We start from the raw sequence: 22,755 nt of genomic DNA, 5'->3' as shown, positions 1-22,755 counted from the left end.
GAGAGTAAACCAGAAAAAAGATAATAACGAGAAGTAGTGGAAATGAGAACAGTGAGAAATTATATCAAAACTGGCCATCATGAAGTAAAAGAATTAAGGAATTCTGCTATTTTGGTAGTAAAATAACCCACAATGTACGAAGCCAGGAGGACATAAAAAGCAGGAAGTAGTGTACTGGTGTCAAACATAGGCCTTAATTTGAGGAAGAATTTCCTGATAATGTACATTTGGAGCACAGAAATGTACGACAGTGAATTGTGGACAGTGGGAAAACCAAAACAAAAGAGAATCAAAGAGTTTAAGATGTGGTGCTACAGAAGAATGTCGAAAATCGGGCGAACTGATATTAGAAGGAATGAGGTGGTTCTCTGCAGCATCAGTGAAGAGGAAAATATGGAAAATACCGACAAAAGGAAGGGAGAGGATGGTAGAGGGTGTCCAGCAAAGGACTCCCTGATTTCAAAATTAAATACCTTGAAAACTACAACTGATAGATGTGTGCAATGATAGGTATGTTTACTGTGAAAGTTCTGAGAATTTTACATTTAAGTTATACAGAAGTTTCAAAATAGTTCTAAAAGGTGCTAATAGACGTGCTGTATGCTGTGCAGCTCATATAATATCAGCGTGCACAATTTAACTTGTACTCTGCAAGCAGTCCCTTCAATCACATCAAAATCTTTTCAAAATGCCCACCACCCGCAGTACAGAGGTGGCACAAACAAAAGTTGAAAGTTGCCATCGTATCTTGTAGTATCTTAATGGAAATGGATCCAGATGCCATGCAGATAGACGATTCAAGCTCACCCAGTGGGATGGGATGGGTTTGTAGACGGTGTCTTTTAATGTGTCCCACAAAAAGTTATCACAACAAGGAGTCAGATCATGTGAATACAAAATTCAATCCAGGCCTGTGCCAGTAAATTTGCAATAATCCAATGCAATGACTTTATTCCTAAAGTATTCATCATTACAGTGAAACACTTGTTCGGTGTGATATGGTCTTGCTCCATCCTGCATGAACCACTTGGTGCCTGGTCAGTCCTGCAGTGCTGGCCGCGTGGTGACAAACTGTTACAAAATTGTAACATAACATTCACTAGTGATCATTTCTCACATGAAAAAGGGGCCAATAATGCCTCTGCTGCATACCACAGTCCAAACAGTAACTTTGGGAGAATACAGAGGTTCCACATCACACAAATGGGGATCTTTGAAACCTCAAAATCACCAGTTTTGTTTATGCATGACACCATTCAGAAGGAAGTGATCGTCATCTGTGAACCAGAAGCAGCCAACATGAGATCCTTCATTACCAATCATTGTGAAAATTTGGTTTGCAAAGTCAGCTCTCTGCTGCAAAGCTTGTACAGATATGGCCTGGGGCCAATAATCCTCTCTAGATCACCAGCCACACGGTCTGTACACTGGAATTTGGCAAAGAGCTTGCAAATGGTTTTTGCACAGGGTTTTTTTGGAACATTAAATCATGTTTGAAGCTTGTGCCTTGCTCCTGTAGGTTGGTGAGCTAACATGTTATATTTTGTTCAAAGGAATAAATGACTTGAACTTCTTTTTTTGGTTCACAAACCTCCTTTCACATTTCAATGGTGGAACTGATTGCTCAGAGCTGCAGCATATTATTTATAGGCATTATGTATTGTGATTACACTACCATCTATCAGCAGATCACCGAACTATTTCGAAACTCTTATATAAAATTCTTACAGTTTTCACAATAAACATAATGTTTTTTGCATTTTTCTATCAATCTTAGTTTCTGAGATATTTACATTGAAATCAGACACACTCATTATGCTGCGAAACTGTCAAGAATCTCACCTGGCCATCTGTTAACAACAAAATATCCCAACCAATTAGATTCAGGTCATACAAGAAAAGTACCATAACATAGGACCATAAATAATGAATCAGTAACAGTGCTAATACACAAATAACAAGAATGATGGGAAGTGAGTTGTAAAGCAGACAATATATATAAAGGGGGGGATGGGGGAGAAAATTAAACAGAAAGATGGATCAAGGATGGACAACTACAGGGATTAAAATATCTCAAGTACTCTCTCACTCAGAGGACAAGCAGTAGTCAAGAGCCGAAACTCCTTTAGCACCAGTATAGTAAAACCCTTCATTCGGATATTAAGATGGTGTAAAACATACACTGAGGAAGAGAGAAAATTACTTACATCACTAAAAAGTGCTAATTCTCGTTTATGATGGTGTTTCTAGCAGAGTAGTCAAGTCTTCAGCTAACTTAGGAGGACTATTATTAAGCTGTCTTTCAGTCATTAACTCAGTGTAGGTTTCTTGACAGATTTAAATTATAATTAGCATGCTCCTCTATAAAACTGGAGATAAGCAAACCACTTCTAATTACATGTGCATTTCATTATTCCTATTGTTGTAAAATGTTTTTGAGACAGTGGCTTATGATAGAAGACCAACTCATTTTTCGGAGAACTTGTTTAACTGCTACCCAGTTTGGCATTTGTGAAGGGTTCTCCACACAAGACTTCACAGCTGAAGTTACGGCACATCTAAACAAAAAATATTACTCTGTTGGTATATTCTGTGACCTTACCAAAGTGTCTGATTGTGTGGGCCATAAAATACTGCTTAGCAAACAAATTTTATGGCAGTAATGACATTTCATTAAAAAGCGAAGGTTACACTGAGAATACGAAATAATATAAGATTCTGGCTTTCATTGTGGGTTTTGTAGTATACTGAACAAATAAGACAATACTGGCACGTTTTGATTATGGGTTCTATAGTATACTGAACAAATATGATGATACTGGCACATTTTTGTCTTTACGGAGGTTGCAATGAATAGAGAGACAGTAAAAAGAAAAGTTTGTGACAAACCAGCATCAAGCAGTACTAGTTTTGTGAAGTGTTGCTGAAGTACTTCAAGTATCAAATAAATTAAAAGGAAAGACAAAAGATGCTTGCTTGGTTTCACTGGAAACTATGAACTCACCTCCTCGCATTTGCTGACAGCTTCCTCACATTTTTCTCTACCTTGCATACACAATGACTTTACAAGGGCAAAATTCAAGAGATGTTTCATATCTTCCTGTGGCTGGTTGAGATTTACTAATTTTGATAGTGCCTCTCTAGCACAGAATTCTGAATCAACAAAACAGTATGTTGCAAGGTAGCACTGGCACAGCAAAACATAAACATAACAAGAGTTTGGCATCATTGGTACCACTGAAAAAGCAATAAAAATTAGCTGCAGAGCCAAAATGAAACAATCTTTCGGGCTTTTTTAATTTCTAAGAGAAGGAAATCAACTAACTAAATTTCTCTCTCTCTCTCTCTCTCTCTCTCTCTCTCTCTCTCTCTCTCTCTCACACACACACACACACACACACACACACTAAACCAGCTTTAGCTTTTCCCTTACAAAAACAGAAACTACCAGTAGTACTCACCTTGTTTCAATACCTCACAGGCATCAGTAAAGCTACCATCATTAAAAAGTTTAGCACCTTTTGCAAGCAGTGCTAGGCCTGAGTTCTGGTTTAGGGCAAGAAGTCTACTAATGTAATCTTCAATACAACTGTTAACATGATTAACAGATTGAAGACAATGTACTGTAGCTTCACTGTAACATTTGCATATCCATTCTAATGGATATTCCATTTTTTTATACAAAAGATGCATATTTATTGCTTCATTCATAAGTTCCTTATACTTTTTACACTTATAAAGTAATTTTAAGTATTTCTTGTAATAGTCCTCCTTTTCCTCTTCCAAATCATCTTGCAGGATGAGAGACAATGCATCTTCCAGCTGTTAATAGACAGAAAAAAAAGTTTGAATTTAGTCTAGCAAACATAAAAATTTTATGCACTTGCAGGAAAGAAAGGCTGCTGCTGGATCACTGACCTTTGTGAAAGTAACACACTTAGCAAACAAAATTCATTTCACTATAGTAACATCAATAATACAGCATCATCAGTGTAAACTGTAACACAAAGGGCACATGTGACCGAAAGAACTTTACACTACAGATTAGGAATGTCACATGACTGACAATACACCAGTGATAAAGTTTGCAAAGCAATACATAATCTCTGACTTTGACATTAAAGTATGGTGTGAGGTCGCCAAATACTGTAATCAGAATGAATACATAAAAAAAAAAAAAAAAAAAAACAAATACTGACTGTGGAATTGCCCGCACGAGGAACCACATGTTACACTCTAAAACCTCAAATGTAAAGGCAAAATCAAACAATGGAAAATACAGGCTGGAATAGTGAGAGCATTATGAAAAGGATAGATTGCTACTTACCATATCGCAGAGATGTTGAGTCACAGACAGACACAATGCAAAAACTACTAGACAAGTAAGCTTTTGGCCAGGAGGCCTTCCCCTGAATTGGACAATGCGCGCGCGCGCGCACACACACACACACACACACACACACACACACACACACACGTGCAATAACTATCTCTGGCAACAGTGGCAACAGAGGACAGCTTTGGCAGTCACAGACAACAGTGGTCATGTGTGTGTCAGCTGTGTTTGTGTGAATGTATATATGTTGTCTAATTCAGGAGAAGGCCTTCTGGTTGAAAGCATAAGGTTAGCAGTCTTTTTGTTGTTCCTGTCTGAGACTCAACATCTCTGCCATATGGTGAGTAGCAATCTATCCTTGTCATAATACCGTCAATATACATAGGTTGAGATCACACATACTATACAATGTCACCCTCAACCATCACACTTTAGTGTTTGGCAGCCACGTAACTAAAAAATACAGGCTGTCAGAGAGCTGCCAACACAGTAGGATTTAACAAACATGAAACCATCAATATAGTACAGGTTGAAGTGGGACTCACATGAAATCACTAAATTTTACCTTTAAGCAAAGCAACATCAGCATTTACATGCACATTTCAGAAATTTCAGAATAAGATGGTTCTAGTATTTGGACAATAGAAAATGACACTGTGGCATATACACCACCAGTCTTGTTTGTAGTATATTCCGTGACACCTTTAACACACATCTAGGTCCACACTCAGTGCAGTGCTTCCCCTTTGAATCTATACCGTGGACAACATGTATGCTCCTTTACAGCCATGTGGACAACATGTTGATTGTCCGTGCTGTAACCACATAGGGTGGTTAATTCAATTATCTGTTTAAATAGTGTGCCCTGCACACACAAAATGTTGCAGTACAATCTGTTTTCCAAATACGGTCATCCTGCTCTGTTTGAACTCACTCACGCTGATATTGCACATTAATGAGGTATAGTGGCATTTGCTTTCAAGTTTCCACTTCATCCACTTTCTACTAAGCCTGTTTGTCATTAAGATCTTTCCAGTCACAGATGAAAGGGTTCTACCAGAAATTTTTTAACACTACCTCTTTGTAAATTTAGTTACATAATGCTGGTACATCGTTCAAACTTTCCTCACAATTTGTATTTGTTTGGTCTCGTCTTATAGTGTGGCAAAATTTTCACAAATGTTAAAAAAGCCAAACAAACAAAAGGCTTTTCAATATTGGAGGATATAGAATAAACCCTAAACACACAAGAGAAAGGATACAAGTAGAAGTGAAACATGTCTAGGTACAGGCTGCTGAAGTGTTATTCCTTCTTGCCTATGAAGTCATTTAAAGGAAAAGGGTATGAGCATTGGCTAAATGAAAGAGCTAATTAATTTATTACGAATGTGCCTATAAACAAAAATCCTTCATGTCATCATAATGTTTGAAACTCAGTTTCTTTACTGTTATTTCATTACTGGAGTAGTCCTAAAAAGAAAAAAAGGAAGATGGTGTGGATTGGGTGGGTGGGGGTGGGGTGGGAGTGCTACATAGCACAGGTACATTAACATCAAGATCATTGTTAAGTACAGTATTAGTTCAGTTGCACAAGGATGTAGAAGAAAAAAGGCTGTGCACCAACCGAAGTGACCATATCATCAGTCACCTGTAACAAATTGGAGTAGCTATTTCTAGCTTCAGAATTAAGGAATTTGTTCTTCGGGACTCAAAGTAATGTACAATAAATATACTCGCTTCAAAATTAAGAACATTAAAATCTGCAACTGTCACATAAATTATTTTTAACAACGATCTCTACAATTGCATAAAAGTATGTTGACAGGTAACTTACTTTTGCTGATAATTTTGCATTTAGGTCTGGAATTTGTCCCAGAACTGTTACCAGAGTTCTCAATGCTATAGATTTCTTCTCATCACTTACAATCTCAATTTGATACTCCAGAATTTCAGCAAAAGTGTCACATTTCTTGCTCTTCAGAGTTAGTTCCGCTAATTTATTGCAAATTTCCCTATATTTGCCTATATCACTGCAACAACAATAAAATAAAAGAATGAAGCAATTAACAAATCAGTATTTCTGTAACTGTTGTGCTTAGATTACACGGTTTTCAAGAATGATAGTACCCTTACACTCTGTTTAGTACTAATTCTTCCATCTTTATCATTTTAATTCTTTTTTATTCCATTGGATAACTGTTACACTGGCATATATTGATGGCACATGTTCACTAAATTAAGGCAGTAGTAAATGCATTGTGTAATAATACTATTGCATAGTATGTCAATTTCAAATGACGAGTTACTGTCACAGAACTGGGGGGTGATGGACATTGCCTATTATTAGGAATCATACCAGCAGTCACCTGGAATGATTTAGCAAAATATTGGAAAATCCAAATAGGGATCCAAGGGCTAGATTACAATCCTGATCCTTCACTACAGAAACACTATCATTAACTCCATACCTTCAATTACAACCACAATTAAATAGGAGTACACCTGCTGACAATCACAGTTAATTGTAAGAATACATCCATAAAAGAATTAGCTTCTAAAATCCTCTTTTTATCAATTTTTGAGTACTGTTCAGCAGTTTACAACCTTAATTAGGCAGTTTTTGTTGACTGCAGGCCACAGCTTTGACAAATCTTGGAAATAACGTATTTCAAAATGTGAAACAGCCATATAATTTATTTTAAATTGTATGACTAGTTTCAGTCAGAGGTCATTTTCCAGCACAAATTTTTGTTAATTGTGGAAAAAGGGGGGGAGGGCACCAAATGTGTAAAGGATTTCATGATGAGTGCACTACTTTATAAAGGGGAAACTATTTGAACTGTTAACAGTCACTGCTCTAAATGTGATTGTTTTCTGAAGCCAAGTAAGTCTGCAGCTAGTAAGCACTGCATATTGTTGGCCATAAAATAAACTACAATAACACAAAAGTAACAGTACAGATCTCAACTATTTAGGACAAGACCTTTACTGAAGTATTCAAAATCTGCTTGTCAGAAGATGTCACTGACTGTGACCGGAGATCACAAGTATGTGACACACACAATTTGCCAATGTTCCAGTATTCTATTTACGCATAATTTGCAATTACAACTTAAAGTTTATCCAAAATGTATCTGCAGCACATGATAGGGGTGAAAAGGACACCTGAATAAATATACAGGATTTACAGTAATAAAACTGTAATAAAATTGGGATGGCAACTCAATAAGGTCTAAGCATTTTTGGAGTTGAAACTCGTGTTATTTATGACTGCAAATGAACAGGAAATTTGAAAAAGTAATGACGACTTAAACATGATGAAACATGACAAGCAGAATTGTTGTTCTTATGCTAGCCACAAATGTTTTAAGCTTGCAGCTATGAAGCATATTTCACTGTAAGAAACCATGCACAGAAAAAGACACACAGATAACTTGTAATCCTTTAAAGCAACTGATGCAATATGTTGATAGGTAACACACCAACTACAACCTGCAAAGTGAACTCAACAGTGTAACTATACTAAATACAGATTACATAGTTGTTGCAGAGAGTCACTCTAAGTGTGGGTAACAACTAACTTTCGTTGCCTTTCATTGCCTCCTTCTGGGCACAACTGCGCTTGACTATCACCGTTTGTTTATTCTGATCTGGGTACAGACTATATTTTTAGATTTAATCTCGAAGTCTGCAGATGATGGTGTTATACACTGCCTGATAAAAAAAAAGTGAGGCACTCTGGAGACATGATCTCTGTAATTTCACACACACACACACACACACACACACACACACACACACACACACACACACACACCAACGGCAGGTATGTAAATGATTAAATTGACAAGTTGCACACAGGCACAATTAAAAGACACTTACATAAAACTTTTGGCCACAGTCTTCCGCCAGCAAAAGGGAAACACACACACCTTTCATACACACAAGCAAGCACACCTCGTGTACACATGACCAGCAACTGGCCACTTGGGACAGAATGCAACTGGTCCAACTGATAGTTGCATTCTGACCTAAGTTGCCGGAGTTGGCGCTCATGTGTGTGTGAGATGTGCTTGCTTGTGTGTATGAATGGTGTGTGTGTTTCTCTTTTGCTGATGAAGGCTGCGGCTGAAGGCTTATATAAGTGTCATTTAATTGTGCCTGTCTGTAGCTTGTGCCTTCTTTACAGTAAGTAGCAAATCTATCTTTTCCTACACTGTTTATGTTCCTATCTGGAGTTCCCATTGTTTAAATTGCAATTCTCTGTGACAGGCAGAGTGTCAATCAGAGTGAATCAGTTTAGTTGCTGTTCAGTGTTATTACCAGGATTGATATGGTATGTAAAGGGGTGCAAACAGCATCGAATGTTGAGTGATCACTATGATGGACAGAAAGATGTGTACTCATCAGACAGCACTCTCAGCACCTGACAGAGTTGGGACTCATTGTGGGCCTCCACATTGCAGGCTGGACAAAGCACACAAAATCCATATTTGCATGGCATTTGGATAAGGCAGATGCCCGATGTTGGATTGGATGGGAACTTGAGAGCAGGCATACTCACTCTCAAGATTCCAGTCGACCATGTCTGTATTGTACACCAAGCACATTGTAACCCTCCACATCTGCATCTGCCATCCAGCTGCAAGTGATGGACTCCCTGCAACATTCCATGTCATCTTGCACCATTGTAAGAGACTATCAGCAGCTGGTGTAAGGCATTACCAGCCAATGCAAAAGCTACTGTTAAAACCACAATACCAATGACTGTGTTTGGAGTTGTACAGTGACCAGAAAGCATACACTGCTGATAAATGGCATCACATTGTGTTCAGCAGTGAATTGTATTTCTACACTACCCTTGATGAACAGTGGGGAGTGCGGTGGAAACTGGGGAGAGGACACTTTCTTACAATGTTTTGGTGAGGCAACTCAGTGTTACTCCTAGTGTCACAGTGTGAGGAGCCATTGGGTATGGTTTCAGTTCATGGCCAGTGGTAACTGAGCATAATGGACATCCTGAATCCATAACACCCATATGACAGTATCATGGTGCCATTTTTCAACAGTACAATGGTTATTCATACGTAGAACCTATCTCTATGAACTGTCTGCATGATTTGAGGTACTCTAACAACTAGCACGATCCCAAGATCTTTCCCCAACAGAACAAGTGTAGGACAAGTTTAGTCATCATACTCCATCTCAGTGCCAGTATCTGCATCTATAACTAAAAAGATACTCCACAAGCCACCACGTGGCGCACTGCAGAGAGTACCCTATAATACTACTAGTCAGTCCCTTTCCTGTTCCGCTTGCAAATACAGCGAAGGAAAAATGACTATCTATATGATTCCGTATGAACTCTCATTTCTTGTATCTTATCTTTGTGGTCCTTATGTGCAATGTACTTTGGTGGCAGCAGAATCATTCGGCAGTCAGTTTCACATGCCAGTTCTCTAAACTTTCTCAATAGCGTTCCTCAAAAAGAACGCTGCCTTCCTTCTTGGGATTCCCATTTGAGTTCCCCAAGCATCTCCATTACACTTATGTGTTATCAGAATCTACCTGTAACAAATCTAGCAGTCCGCCTCTTAACTGCTTTGAGGGAGGAGGAGGAGATTAGTGTTCAAGTCTCATCTACGACAAGATCATTAGGGATGGAGCACATGCTTGGATTAGGGAAGGGTGGAGAATGAAAGCAGACACGCCCTTTCAAAGAAACCATCCTAGCATTTGCCATACACGGTTAAGGGAAATCATGGAAAACTTTAATCAAGGTGGCCATATGTGGGTTTCAACCATGGTTCTCCTAAATGCAAGTCCATTGTGCTAACCACTGTGCTATCCCACTCGGTCTGAACTGCTTTGACGCTTCCTTAAATCAGACCTGGTATGGATCCCAAACGTTCGAGCAATACTCATGAATAGTTCACACCAGTGTCCTACATGTGGTTTCCTTTACAAATGAACCACACTTTTCTAAAATTCTCCCAATAAAATGAAGCCAACCATTTGCCTTCCCTACCACAGTCCTCACCTGCTCGATCCATTTAATATTGCTCTACAGCATTATGCCCAGATATTTAAATGATGCGACTATGTCAAGCGCGACACTACTACTGACGCTGTGTCTGAACATTACAGGTTTGTTTTTTATACTTACCCACACTAACTTAATTTTTTCTACATTTGGAGCTAGCTGTCATTAATCACACAAACTAGAAATCTTGTCCAAGTCACCTTGTGTCCTCCGACAGTCACTCAACTTTAACACCTTAGTGTACACCACAGCATCATCAGAAAATAACAGAAGATAGCTGCCTAACCTGTACATAGACAACAGCAGTCCTGTCACACTTCCCTGGGGCACTCCTGCCGGTACCCTCGTCTTGACGAACACTCACCATACTGTGCTCTGTCTTCAAGGTACTCACATATCTGCGAATCTCTTCCATATCCTCATACCTTTGTTAACAGCCTGCAATGGGGCGCCATATCAAATACTTTCCACAAATCTATAAATATAGAATCTGTCTGTTGCCCTTCCTCTATAGTTTACAGTACATCATGTGAAAACAGGGCAAGCTGAGTTTTGCATGAGCAATGCTTTCTAAAACCATGCTGATTTGTGAAAATAATGTTCTCGGTCTCAAGAAAATTTATTATAATCGAACTGAGAATATGTTCAAGGACTCTGCAGCAAACCAAAGTTAGGGATTGGTTGGTAATTTTGCGGGTCCATTCTTTTACTTTTCTTATATACTGAAGTCACCTGTGCATTTTTCCCATTGCTTGCAACTTTGCACTGGGGGAGAGATTTGTGACAAATGCAAGCTAGGTAAGGGGCCAGTGCTGTAAAACTTAAGTGAATTAGGATGCTATCAGGACCTGGTGACTCACTTGTTTCTCTATACCAGGCATGACTATTACCATGTCCTCAACATGTACGATTCTCTCCCATGAACAATTTCTTAAATGCAATATTCAAAACTTTGGCTTTTGTTTTACTGTCTCCAACTGCCACACCACCCTGGGCCAACAAGGGACTAAATGAAAATCTTAGACACTTAGTGCATTTACATAGGACCAGAATTTTCTAAGGTTCTTCGCTAGATCTTTTGCTAAGGTATAGCAGTGGTAGATGTTGTATGCTTCATGCATAGATCTTTTCACAGAGACATGAATCTCTACCAATCTTTACCTGTCGTCATTTGGGCGTTCTCTTTTTAACAGAGGGAGCAACTGCTTCTGCTTCCCCAGCATTTTCCGAATTTTATTACTGGACCACAGTGGATCTTTTAATTCCTTAGTCCACTTACTGGGCAAATAACTCTCCAGACCACGATTTACAATCTGCTTAAACTTCACAAATAATTCATCTATGTCAATCTTGCTGGAACTAAGTTATGTCAATTCACTAAATGAGATGCTAGCAACTGCTTAACTGCTTCTTCTAGCAGAAACACTCCCCTAGACTTCTCGACGGATTTATTACCTTCTGTAACCATAGCTGCTATAATGACATTATGATTGCTAATCCTGATTTTTATACTGACATTGATAACATCCAGCCTATGTGCAGCTACAAGGTGTAAGATATTCTCATGCCAAACTAGCTGCTCAAAACAGTTCTCAGAAAACTGTGTTCAAAAGTACTTTGCAGGAGTGTCTGTCTTTACCCCTGCAATGAATCCATAGACTTTCTGGTCTACACTTAATAGATTAAAGTAATCTCCCACTAGTACTGCATGATCTGGGTATTTATGCACTACTAATTGCAGCCTTGCTTTTAATGATTCTAGAACTGTCAAAGCGGAATCGAGTTCCCGGTATAAACAGCCAACAATTAACTTGGTTTCACTTACACCTGTTATATGTGACCAGGTAATTTCATTGTCACACTCAACTTCAACCTCAATAGGTACAACAATTTTATCAACAGCAATGAACACTCCAGCTCCTATGGCGTCTAATCTGTCTTTCTGATATAAATTCCGTGACGCACTAAAGAGCCTTCCACTTTCGGTTTCAGCCAGCTCTCGATCCCGAGAATAATCTGAGCACAAGAACTTCCCTAGAGGGCAGTAAATTTGGGAACTTTGTTACGAACACTTCGACAGTTTACTAATAAAATTCTGACATTCTAAGTGTCTTTATTTGAATGCGGTCTGACTCCCCTTACTAAGTATCAACTGGTGAGTGTTCAACGGAGTACCTCTCAAACTATTGCCTAGCCTAAAAACTGTCATGTGCACTCCACAAATACTCTGCTACCCGAGTAGCTGCTTCCTTTGTGCAGTGATCCCCTGACCTATCAAGTGGAGTCCTACAAATCCCCACCTGATAATGCAGGTGCAGAAATCTGCAGTCAAGACAGTCACAGAGTCGACAAAGTCTTTGGATGGGAGCCTCCACTCAGCTCCAAATCAAAGGACCTTGATCAACATTTGGAACAATGCTGCAAATTGTGAGCTCTCTTTGCACCCCACGTGTGACACCAGCAGCTTTCACCACTTCCGCCAGCTGCCTGTAAGAACTGAGCATGACCTCGGAACCCTTGCGACAGGCGTAGTCAGTGCCAACATGAAGCACAACTTGCAGGTGACTGCACCCTAAATGTTTGATAGCAGCAGGCAGGGCCACCTCTGCATCTCAGATTAGGTCCCCCAGCAGACATACTGAGTGCACATTGGCTTTCTTTCCAACTCTGAATGCTATCTGTCTAAGGGGCTCCATAAAGTGCCTAATGTTGGAGTTCTTGACAACTAGTAAACCTCCCCCCCCCCCACCCCACCCCCATGTGCTTGCTCAGACCCAGCTGAAGCAGCAGCCACATGTCCACTCAGACCGAATGTGTGTGGCCAGACAGCCAGTCTCTACAATGGCCCTCCGACTTTAGTGAAATGAACACATTAGCACCACCAATCTGCTGTGGGGGTGGACCCACTGCACCAGGTACACTAGGAGGTGTCAGAGCAGCAGAGACCATGGGCAAAACAAGTGACACGCCATATTCTCCACCTCCACTACATCCCGAGACAGCAGCCTGAATGTGACTGACTGTAGCCAAAGCACATTCAGCTGTTCACGAACTGCAGCAGTTGTGTCCGCACACAGCACGTACACATCCAACCCATCCTAAATAGTCTAATTGAAGAAGTGATTGTAAAAGCAGACAGAATCCTAGATACGCAACTTGCTATCCTCCTGATGTGTTACCAATGGATGCTGGTGCGTTAATGAGTGATGTAGCTGGCTGTTCAGAAGAAATCGAAACTACACTACAGACTGAAAGCATTTACACTTACAAAAATGTGATGTTAAACCTCTTAAACAGAAAAACACACATGAAATTTAAGAACTATACTATGAAGAAAACACAGGAAAAGAAAAACACTTAACTTGCTGCTCTGTAGATGTGTATCAACCCAGAGCTTGCCTGATAGCATGGACCAGTTACAGCAGTTTTGGGCCAGTGAGCTTCACGGGAGTATACAGTGATTTTACGGCACCCTTCCCAACTGAATCAATGCTGCTTCCAGGACAGAGGTGGTGCAATATCATGCTGATAAGTGGGCTCATACTACCAAGTACTTCGTAAATATGACTTGATTTTGTAGTCACTGAAATATCATCATGTACCTTCTCAACCCATGAAGTTTCATTCTGTTGCCTTCTGGTTGCTTCCTTTTTTGTCATGTAGCATATATTGTTATATACTTTAGTTAAGTTATAATCAAATCTTGAGAGGATGTCAGCCTGGTGCAAAGATTCAGTTAGCTCTATACAAATAGTAATGAAAAGCAGTGCACTTCAGGAAATATAAACATAGCCGCCAAAGTTTACATGATTACCAAGTCAGCCATGCTGTACAAATGTTTGTTATGTGGGAATATGAAGTTCAATCTTTACAAAAGTTGCAACATGGATCAATCAAAAGACAAGTTTCGATTCAGCAGTAAAATATGGTAACGTAACAAGTTTATCTACATGATGGCTTTCTTACAAAATACTTTCATTCCTCATTCTGAAATACTGCTGTAGTTTGCGGAATGTATTCAGTTGGATTAACAACCAACATGGAGCATGTGAAAAGAGGAGCAATGCAAATGCTCACAGGGTTGTCACATATACATTAAACAATCTCAAGTATAGGATACTCAAAGAAATAGATTTCCTATGTAGTATAAACTTACTTACAAGATTACAAGATACATGGTGGTATCAACATTTGTACGTCCTGACTCTGTAATGACCATTAAGATAAAATTAGATTAATAGTTTGTAGTGGCATGACACAGTTTTTATCACCATGCCCAAGCCGTGAATAGAAAGACAAAAAACACAAAATAAAAACAATCCTCCAGTAACAAATCTTACTGACAATTTGCAGTGTGTTGACAGGAGAAACCAGTTGCAGGCAACAGTCGCCTAGACATTATGTTTCCCTTTTTTAAGTAAACATACTTAGTAGGAAATACAACACAAGCATGACAGAGGTGGAAAAAGAAATAAATAAATAAATTAAAAAATACAATGGCTGGGTGAGTGTCAACTATTGTCAGTAGCGCTGCAGCAGTGGCTGGAAATGACAGCTCTTACTCTTTCTTGCAGCGAATGTGAGGTTTGGACTGAGATTAAATAAATAAATAAAATTAAAAAAAAAAAAAAAACAAACAAACAAGAATGCAGACCAAAATTCATCTTGAGCTGTGTCAGGTGTACAGGAAAGTCATTAACAATTACCAATGACAACATTATGGAGATGCACTGAGAACTGTTTGTGCTTTATGGTGACATGTTGTCCCATGATATGGATCTCAACATCTATTTTCTGCAGGTATCATGAGCCTTGTTTCATGAAACTGTCAATGAGTAAGTGCTGCTCAAGGATGCTCTCAGTTACCAACATACTTTAACTTATGTTCATTTATCAGTTCCTCAATATGTTCCTACAGAATCATATAAAGCCACTACCTTACAAAACTCACACTGACATGAGGAGGATTTCGTTCATAAAATACCAATGTGTCCTCGTTTGTAAACAGCCAACAATAATGTTTGAGAGAGTAAGGCAACATTTAAAGTAATGGTTGTGTATGTTTCACTTCAAAAATTAGCACAACTAATCAAAATAATCCTGGAACATTTTTATCATTCAATATATGAAAGTTTCATGTAACTTCTTTGTTAACTTTTTTTACAATTCCCAAAACAAATTTAATAATTATGGAAGTATGCAGAAGTGACAGGTATAAGGCTATGTAATATGGATGAATGTTTCATGTGGTAACATCATTTGTGGTGAAGTAAGATTTTACAAATAATGACTGGTGTACAGTGGCCTTATAATACTGCAAAATTCGTTGTCTGCAGCCCATTTTACTGGATTTTTGCTTATGACAGCACCTTGTAGGTAGTAGATAATGTCCACATCAATTCTACACTTCCAGTCTGGCCTCATAGAATAAATATGTAGTGAATGATTAGTTTTTAGTCTAAAAACATCTCCACAACCATTACTTCCTCGGTTTTGTCCAAAGCAAAATTCCTGTTTCTTAGAAGGTGTTCTTGTTTTGAATTCAACTGATTTTAATTTTGTCTGAGAGTTGTAGAGCAACACAATGAGCTTGCTTTTCACTGACACCCAAGTTTCCTTTTGTTCAGAATACATTTCTTTCAGAAATAAGTGTTAAGAAATATCTTGTAGGTAACAACAGGCAATTAGCAGTACCTTTTAGTTCATAACTACTTACTTGTGACTATTTGATGCTACAGCACTGTTGAAACCAGTAGCCTAAATAAAGTGTTAAAAAAATAATGACTGAGTGTGTATATTTTCACAATGGGTCAAATGGCTGCTGTCCCTCATTCTATATTTTTACAATGGATTTATGATTATATGGGAACAGTTCCATGTGATAAACCAACATGAAATGAAATGTCATCAGTCCAATAATTTGCTGTCTGTTCATATTCCCAATGTTTGAAAAATGGACAAGTGGTCACAACAAATATAACTTCCAATACTTGTGTTCCCTCCATGAAGCTACTTATGTCAATGAAACATTACAACTTTGTTTATACACACTTCTGTCACCACCTGCAGAGTTTCAAATGGTGATAACACGGTAAAAAATGAAATTTATCACTGAATACTCTTCATAAAAGTGTTTTGAAAACAGGTACTTTGTGAACGCCTCCTCGACTATGATCTACATACCCATTCTGCAAACCAATGTGATGTACAGAGTAGTAGGTGCTTAGCACTGCACTACATGTTAGGATTTCTTCCCACACCAACAGCATATGGCATGCATGAAGAATGAAGTTTAAGTAATCTGTGTGCACTGTAATTAGCATAAGTTGTCTTTACAGTCTCCATAGGAGTGATATGTGGGAGGATGAAGTATAATTCTAGATTCTTCACTGAATACTGGTTCTTGAAAATTTGTAACTATGCTTTCAGGAGACAATGGGCATCTATCTTCAAGTGTCTGCCTAATCAGGTTTTTCAGTACTTCCATACACCTTTTCACAACTCAAATAAAGCTGCAATTATTTGTCCTATTCACTACGAGTCCCACACAGTTGAGAAGTATTATAAAATGAAACACAAGTGCTTCATAAGCAGGCCACTTTGTAGATGGACTATTTTCCCAGTATCATGTCAATGAATGTAAGTCTGCTTTATCTATGACAGAATGTGTGGTAACACAGTTTCATAGCCACACAAATTGTTACATCCAGATATTCGAGAGTGCACAATTGTACAAATTTGAAAATATAAATTAATCATCAAGAGCTGTCTGAGTAACTTTGTAGATAATAGTTCATTACAGATAACTGTATCATGTGCAAAAAGTCTGAAGTTGGTAATAATATTTTTCTTCAGGTCATTAATATACAAAACGAGCAGCAGTGTGTTTAAGAACTGTGCTTCTCTCTCCCTCCAGTAGATTATGGAGGCAAAGTGGGATAGAGATTTTGCAATTTTCCTTTCTCACTGGGAAATAATGCTACACAGTGCGGTAAGCAGAAACTGCTTATTTTAAGCTTTCGTAAACAAATTTTTATTGGTTCACGTTAACAACAGGACATTTTATGAAACAGAGAAAATTTTAATGCAACATGTAAAAAAAAGAAAAAAGCAATACCATGCTAATTTCCACTTTTATGTCAACATTCTCGGACAAAATGAGGAAATCTTTCTCTCCTGATGCCTTGATACACATCAATTCTCTATTCAGTATTATTGTACAGATCATCTTGGATGTCAGAAGCTAGAGGAAAATGGATCATCATCATTCTTTCCCCTTCCTTTTTTCTTACAAAATTTACTTAAATCATCTCATCCTTTGGTGTGCCAGATAAGTTTTGTCATGTGGTTTTCCTCTGTGATAAAATACATTACAATGTAGTCCTTGGCTCGTCTCCTAGTTCTTAGTGGAAACTGACATTTTATTTTGCTACTGCTGTTATCATCTGCACGAGTCTAAATTTTTTGTTCAACTCTTGTCATCTAATATGTCAATGGTTCAATTGGTTGGACATTAGTGGAAATCTGATGCCTGGAGATACTGCCATGGGTGGCAGTTGTGGCAACAATGAAGCCAAAATTGGTAGCTTGTTGAATCACTAGATCCAGCTATGACAAGCTTTTCTGATAGAATATCTATCCATATCTTCTTCGACTCTGAGCGTTGGAAATTTCCTTGCACTTTCTGCAGTGCTTTTCCAGGATCCAATAGTATTTTGCGTTTTCAGGACCTACAGTATCATACACCATGCTGTAAAGCCAAAGGTGACATTCTTTGGCACATTCTCAATTTTTTACAATGCTTCCATCAGTTTTCTTGGAAACTAGACCTTTGGCATATATCTCTTGTACAGTTTTTTCCAGTTCATCAAAACAGTCCTCAATGCTGCTTTAATGGGTCTAAATACTGCAACATCCAAGGGCTGAGTGAGATGTGTAGAATTCGGAGGCAGCATTATAAAACAGCAATATACTGTGGTCATTAAACAGCTTACACTTCCTGGAAGAGCTCTCTTCGAAAACTGTCCCCCATAACAGTTTTTCTTCCCTTAAACCTTATTAAGTATGGCAGAGCTACTTTCACAAACCATTATTCAAATAAAGGCATGTCATACCAACCAGATTTGCTTACTTCATAGCGTGAGTCCTCAACATGACCTTTTGTCCATGTTAGGTCGAGACTTGTGGCCACACTCCTGTAGGCAACAAAATGTAGGAGTATTTCTCCATTTTCGGATACAGCAAACATTACACTAACTTGCTGTTTGCTGTAATCAATAACTCTTTCTGGATGTCGACATCCTCTTCTCACAATGACCCTGGAAGACCCAGGATCATACGTGAAATTTGTCTCGTCACAATTTAGTATCCTCTCTGGAGAAATATCTTTCAGATTAGCTACCGTATTCTTAAAGTACATAACCAATTAGACATTCTTCTTCAACAACAGCCCTTGATCTCACATTTTCAGGTAGACAAAATGTTAGATTAGCATGTTGATGAAAGAGATTCTTAACCCATTCTCTCTCACATCTGGTATCCTGGGACTCGTTCACTTGATGTCCATGCCACTCAAGGAAAAGTTTTTACCATACCCCTAAAATCACCACTTTGAAGGGGAAATCCCCACTGTGCACAGGTTGAAAACCCTTCTACTGTTAATTTTTCATGTTCTTCACTTAAAGCTTTCGGGTCTCCACATTTTCTCTTAAATTTTTCCATGTACCCTATCTCCCAGTGGTGTTTTTGGAGCAACATATTCCTTGGCTATTTTCCTTAAGCTTCTGCCACATCTCTCATCCTCTGCAATAACTTTTTCATTGCTTTTTTGCCATATTTAAAGAGGCCAGTGCTCCCAGCAACCTTTTTTGTGCTTTCTGGCTATGTCCCACTTCATCCTTGAAAATGGCAATTATTTAAACAAAATAACCTCATGAATAAATTACTGACAAAAATACCACAATAATTTGTGTACAACAGAACCTCAATTCCGTGTCTGAGACTGTTGGTTACTTTGAGAAATGTAATCATGTTTTTCAGTTATGGAGGAGGTCTGAAGATATCACGTAGTTTTCCTCTCCCTACATCAAAAGAAAAAAAATAAAATATTCTGTGAATTAGTTACCAACAAAACTAACGTGAAATACAATGTATCTGCTTTATTAAATCTTGATGATCAAAACCAAGTGGAGAGACTAACTTCAGAGTCACTAGATGTCTGCAACAACAAAACAGCAAAGATACTATTACATCCCACATCATCCCAAATGTCCTGCTCCATTCTGCTCTGCGTTAAGGTTCAATCTTAGTCTTCATGAAATTCAAAATTCTGCCGCCTTTTATTCTGAGAGTTCAAATGTAAAATTAATATAAGTCTGAAGCATGGGAATTTTAATGTGTTAATGTAATATAACCAATTAGCACTATCCGAACTTTGGCCTCATTCTGTGAAACTGGACAGATGGTAAAAAGTATGGTTTTCTCTGAATCAGTGTAGTTTAGAGAATGTCATCTAGTGGAAACTGGGGCTTATATTTCAGGATTACTAGCTTTGAATGCTAATGGTCACTCATCACTTGTGATCTAGTCCACTCTAAAACCCCAGGCACAATGCCCCGCATTATTTCTATTCACTCTTCCAACTGCACACTGTCACAATCTAACACTGTGTGTTGATCATTTCCATAATATAACTTTCCGATAACTCTGCGGGATCTCAAGACAAGATTTTATACTAGGAATGATTTGTTTACCTTTATCAGGTTCTCTGCTCACCACATATTTTAATTTCATTATGATGCACACTGTTTTTGTTACTACTCCTGCTGCCAGTGTGTTAAATCATCTTTACCATGACCACTGGTTAATTAAACTAACAGTTTTCATTTCAAATTAAGGACAAATATATGGTAATTTATAGTATGGGAATAAATGTAATCTTTGATGAGCCAGGAAAATTAATTCAATATGCAAAAACATGCTGTGTACATGCCAAGTGTGACTGAAGGAACAACATATGACATGAAACAAAATGTGAAATTAAAACAAGGAATTGAAACACACACACACAGCCTACCTTACAAATGTACAACAAATTGCATTTATACAGCTTGTGTATGATTTACTAAGCAACAAACAATACTGAACATAGCCGAGTGTTGCGAGGTGATATACAAAGGCACATAGACATGAAATTCTAATTTATCGTCATTACTCTATCACTGAAAAGATGTACATACGTTTCAAGAATAAGTAGCTGCTGATATACTGGGTAGAGTTCCTTGTAGGCTGTTTCAGAATCATCCTTTTCATAAAAGGAGGCAAGGCCTTGCCATGCAAGCAGTTGCTTTGGTGAAGCTTCAATAGCCTTTCTAAATGCATTGGGGGCTTGATCCCTCTTGTCAGATTCTTGCAATGCAACTCCAAACAACACAAGGCCAACATAATTATTACGATCAGCTTTCAAAACAGCCTGTTAAAATGAAGTACAAATTATTGCTCTTATAATCCAAGAGTGGCCACAGTAATAAACAATATGTTCGGGAACTGCTACTGCCATGTATCAATTTTCGTTTACAAATGCACATTTTCACATTTTAAAATAACTGAACATACCTTGCATTTCTGCAGTGCAGTATTAAAGTCTTTATTTTTAATAGCTTCCCGTGCCTCCTTCAAATTGGTCTTTATTTCTTTGGCGTCCATCCTCAGGTTACAATTCTATCAGAAATGCTTTCCCTAAACATAAAAAAAAAATCTGGAAGAAAACTGCATGGAAGCATTTTAGTTCATAAACAAGTAGTAAAGGGCCACAAGAGTAGCCCTATAAGCTATTGTTGACAACTTCACTGTGCTGAATGATATGAAGTGTATCGGAGCAAGAAACCAACTGAAAGAGTAAAATTTTTATTTGTTTTGACCTTTCTATTAATACGACACAACAGCAGCTGCAAAACAGTTTATTTCATTTAATAAATTTTACAATTGTGAATTGAAAAAAGAAGGTATATAGCGTGAATTACGTAATAGGTACTGTGCTGACATTTGCCACTAATGCTTTAGTTAATCTTTAGTTTGCTTGTAAGACCTTTAGCTGTTTTCAAAGCTTACTTAACATTTTGTACGTTGGGTAAAGATGTAGTCATACTCAAGTTCATTCGTTGTTCTCAGTCCAACGAATAAATGCTACTGCTACTTATTACGCATTCATATTAACCGCAAATATTGCCAAGAAATTGTGCCAGAGTAAGAACCCAAGCTACTTAAAAACAGGCTACAAAATTTTCGTGAAACAGCAGCACATAATGATCTGATCGCTCACTTACGAGCTAAACATATATTTTGAGCATGAACAGAATTCCATATAATACCAACGAATTATAGTATGAGGAGTTTGTTAATTCATTATGTTTGCATAACTGGCGCTGACTGCAAGCAACTGAGAGTCTTAAATGTTGTTCATCTTCTGCCGTAAAAGTTCACGATCTTACTTTCTGTCCTAGAGTCTGCTTCACTATTGAGGCTACTGTAATTTGAACAGTGTGTCAGCATGAGTAAAACTGGACGTAAGAAATCAGAATCACCGTTTTACAAAAAGTATGGATCCGTAATAAGTGAATACGATTATGTTGTTTTGTTCTTAATTCATTGTCATTGTTTATATTTTAATCGAACATCATTGTATACTAAAGAGAATGCAACCGCTCCCCTTACCTTCAAAATGATTTTTTGATAAAGGTTGCTACTTCTACAAAAAAATATTTATTCAAAAGAATCTGCATCAATATAAAACAATTCTACAGTCACAAACGTCATTTCTTCCACCAACGCCTTCTGCTAGCCGCTGCCGCATGTAAGATGCGGCTCATGGATATTCTTTATCGTTCTCTTCGCGGAAGTGAGTGAAGGATAATCGACTGTTGAGTATTGACTGTAAAAAGTGCATGCTCCCTCGTCGTATCAAATTCCTAGGCAGAATGAGATTATGTGGACTCTTGGTTTTTCCTGTCAATTTTATCACATAGCATTATGAGAGAAGACCTGCTCTCTATCGTGTTGACATCATTTGATACTGGAGAATTTTAGAAATGTACTCGTGGAATCTCTTGCGGAAACGCTCTGTAACTATCATGCATGCAGCTGAATACCACAATAAATTGAGAATTCTGGAGCACGCTTTTACCAAGCAGGTCACCTCAAATTGTCGTAATGTTTTATTCACTATTTTTACAAAATACCAAAAACTATAAACAGATCGATTAACATTTGACGGAACGGAACAGGACTGAACAGGCCAACAAAACAATCTACATTTCAAATGACGGCATTTACAAAGGCTGTCAACGGAACGGAAAGGGGCAGTACGAGAAGGAACGAG

General features: G+C 38.2%; 1 protein-coding gene across 1 annotated transcript in view; it reads right to left on the bottom strand.

Moving 5' to 3' along the window:
• LOC124795353 (tetratricopeptide repeat protein 37) overlaps positions 1-22,247 on the bottom strand; it is a 169,672-nt gene extending 147,425 nt beyond the window's left edge. Inside the window, exons 1-6 of the mRNA XM_047259345.1 lie at positions 22,092-22,247; positions 20,994-21,116; positions 20,618-20,850; positions 6,171-6,366; positions 3,462-3,822; positions 3,005-3,237 (exon numbers count right to left, since the gene is read on the bottom strand). Coding sequence (XP_047115301.1) covers positions 3,005-3,237; positions 3,462-3,822; positions 6,171-6,366; positions 20,618-20,850; positions 20,994-21,083 — 1,113 coding nt within the window. The 5' untranslated portion in view covers positions 21,084-21,116; positions 22,092-22,247. The remainder of the gene's footprint in view (positions 1-3,004; positions 3,238-3,461; positions 3,823-6,170; positions 6,367-20,617; positions 20,851-20,993; positions 21,117-22,091) is intronic.
• Positions 22,248-22,755: the final 508 nt, after the last annotated feature.

This window comes from Schistocerca piceifrons, chromosome 4 (assembly GCF_021461385.2).
Source record: "Schistocerca piceifrons isolate TAMUIC-IGC-003096 chromosome 4, iqSchPice1.1, whole genome shotgun sequence".
Lineage (NCBI taxonomy): Eukaryota > Metazoa > Arthropoda > Insecta > Orthoptera > Acrididae > Schistocerca > Schistocerca piceifrons.
The sequence above is the reverse complement of the archived record's forward strand: the minus strand, read 5'-3'. Positions and strand labels throughout refer to the sequence as shown.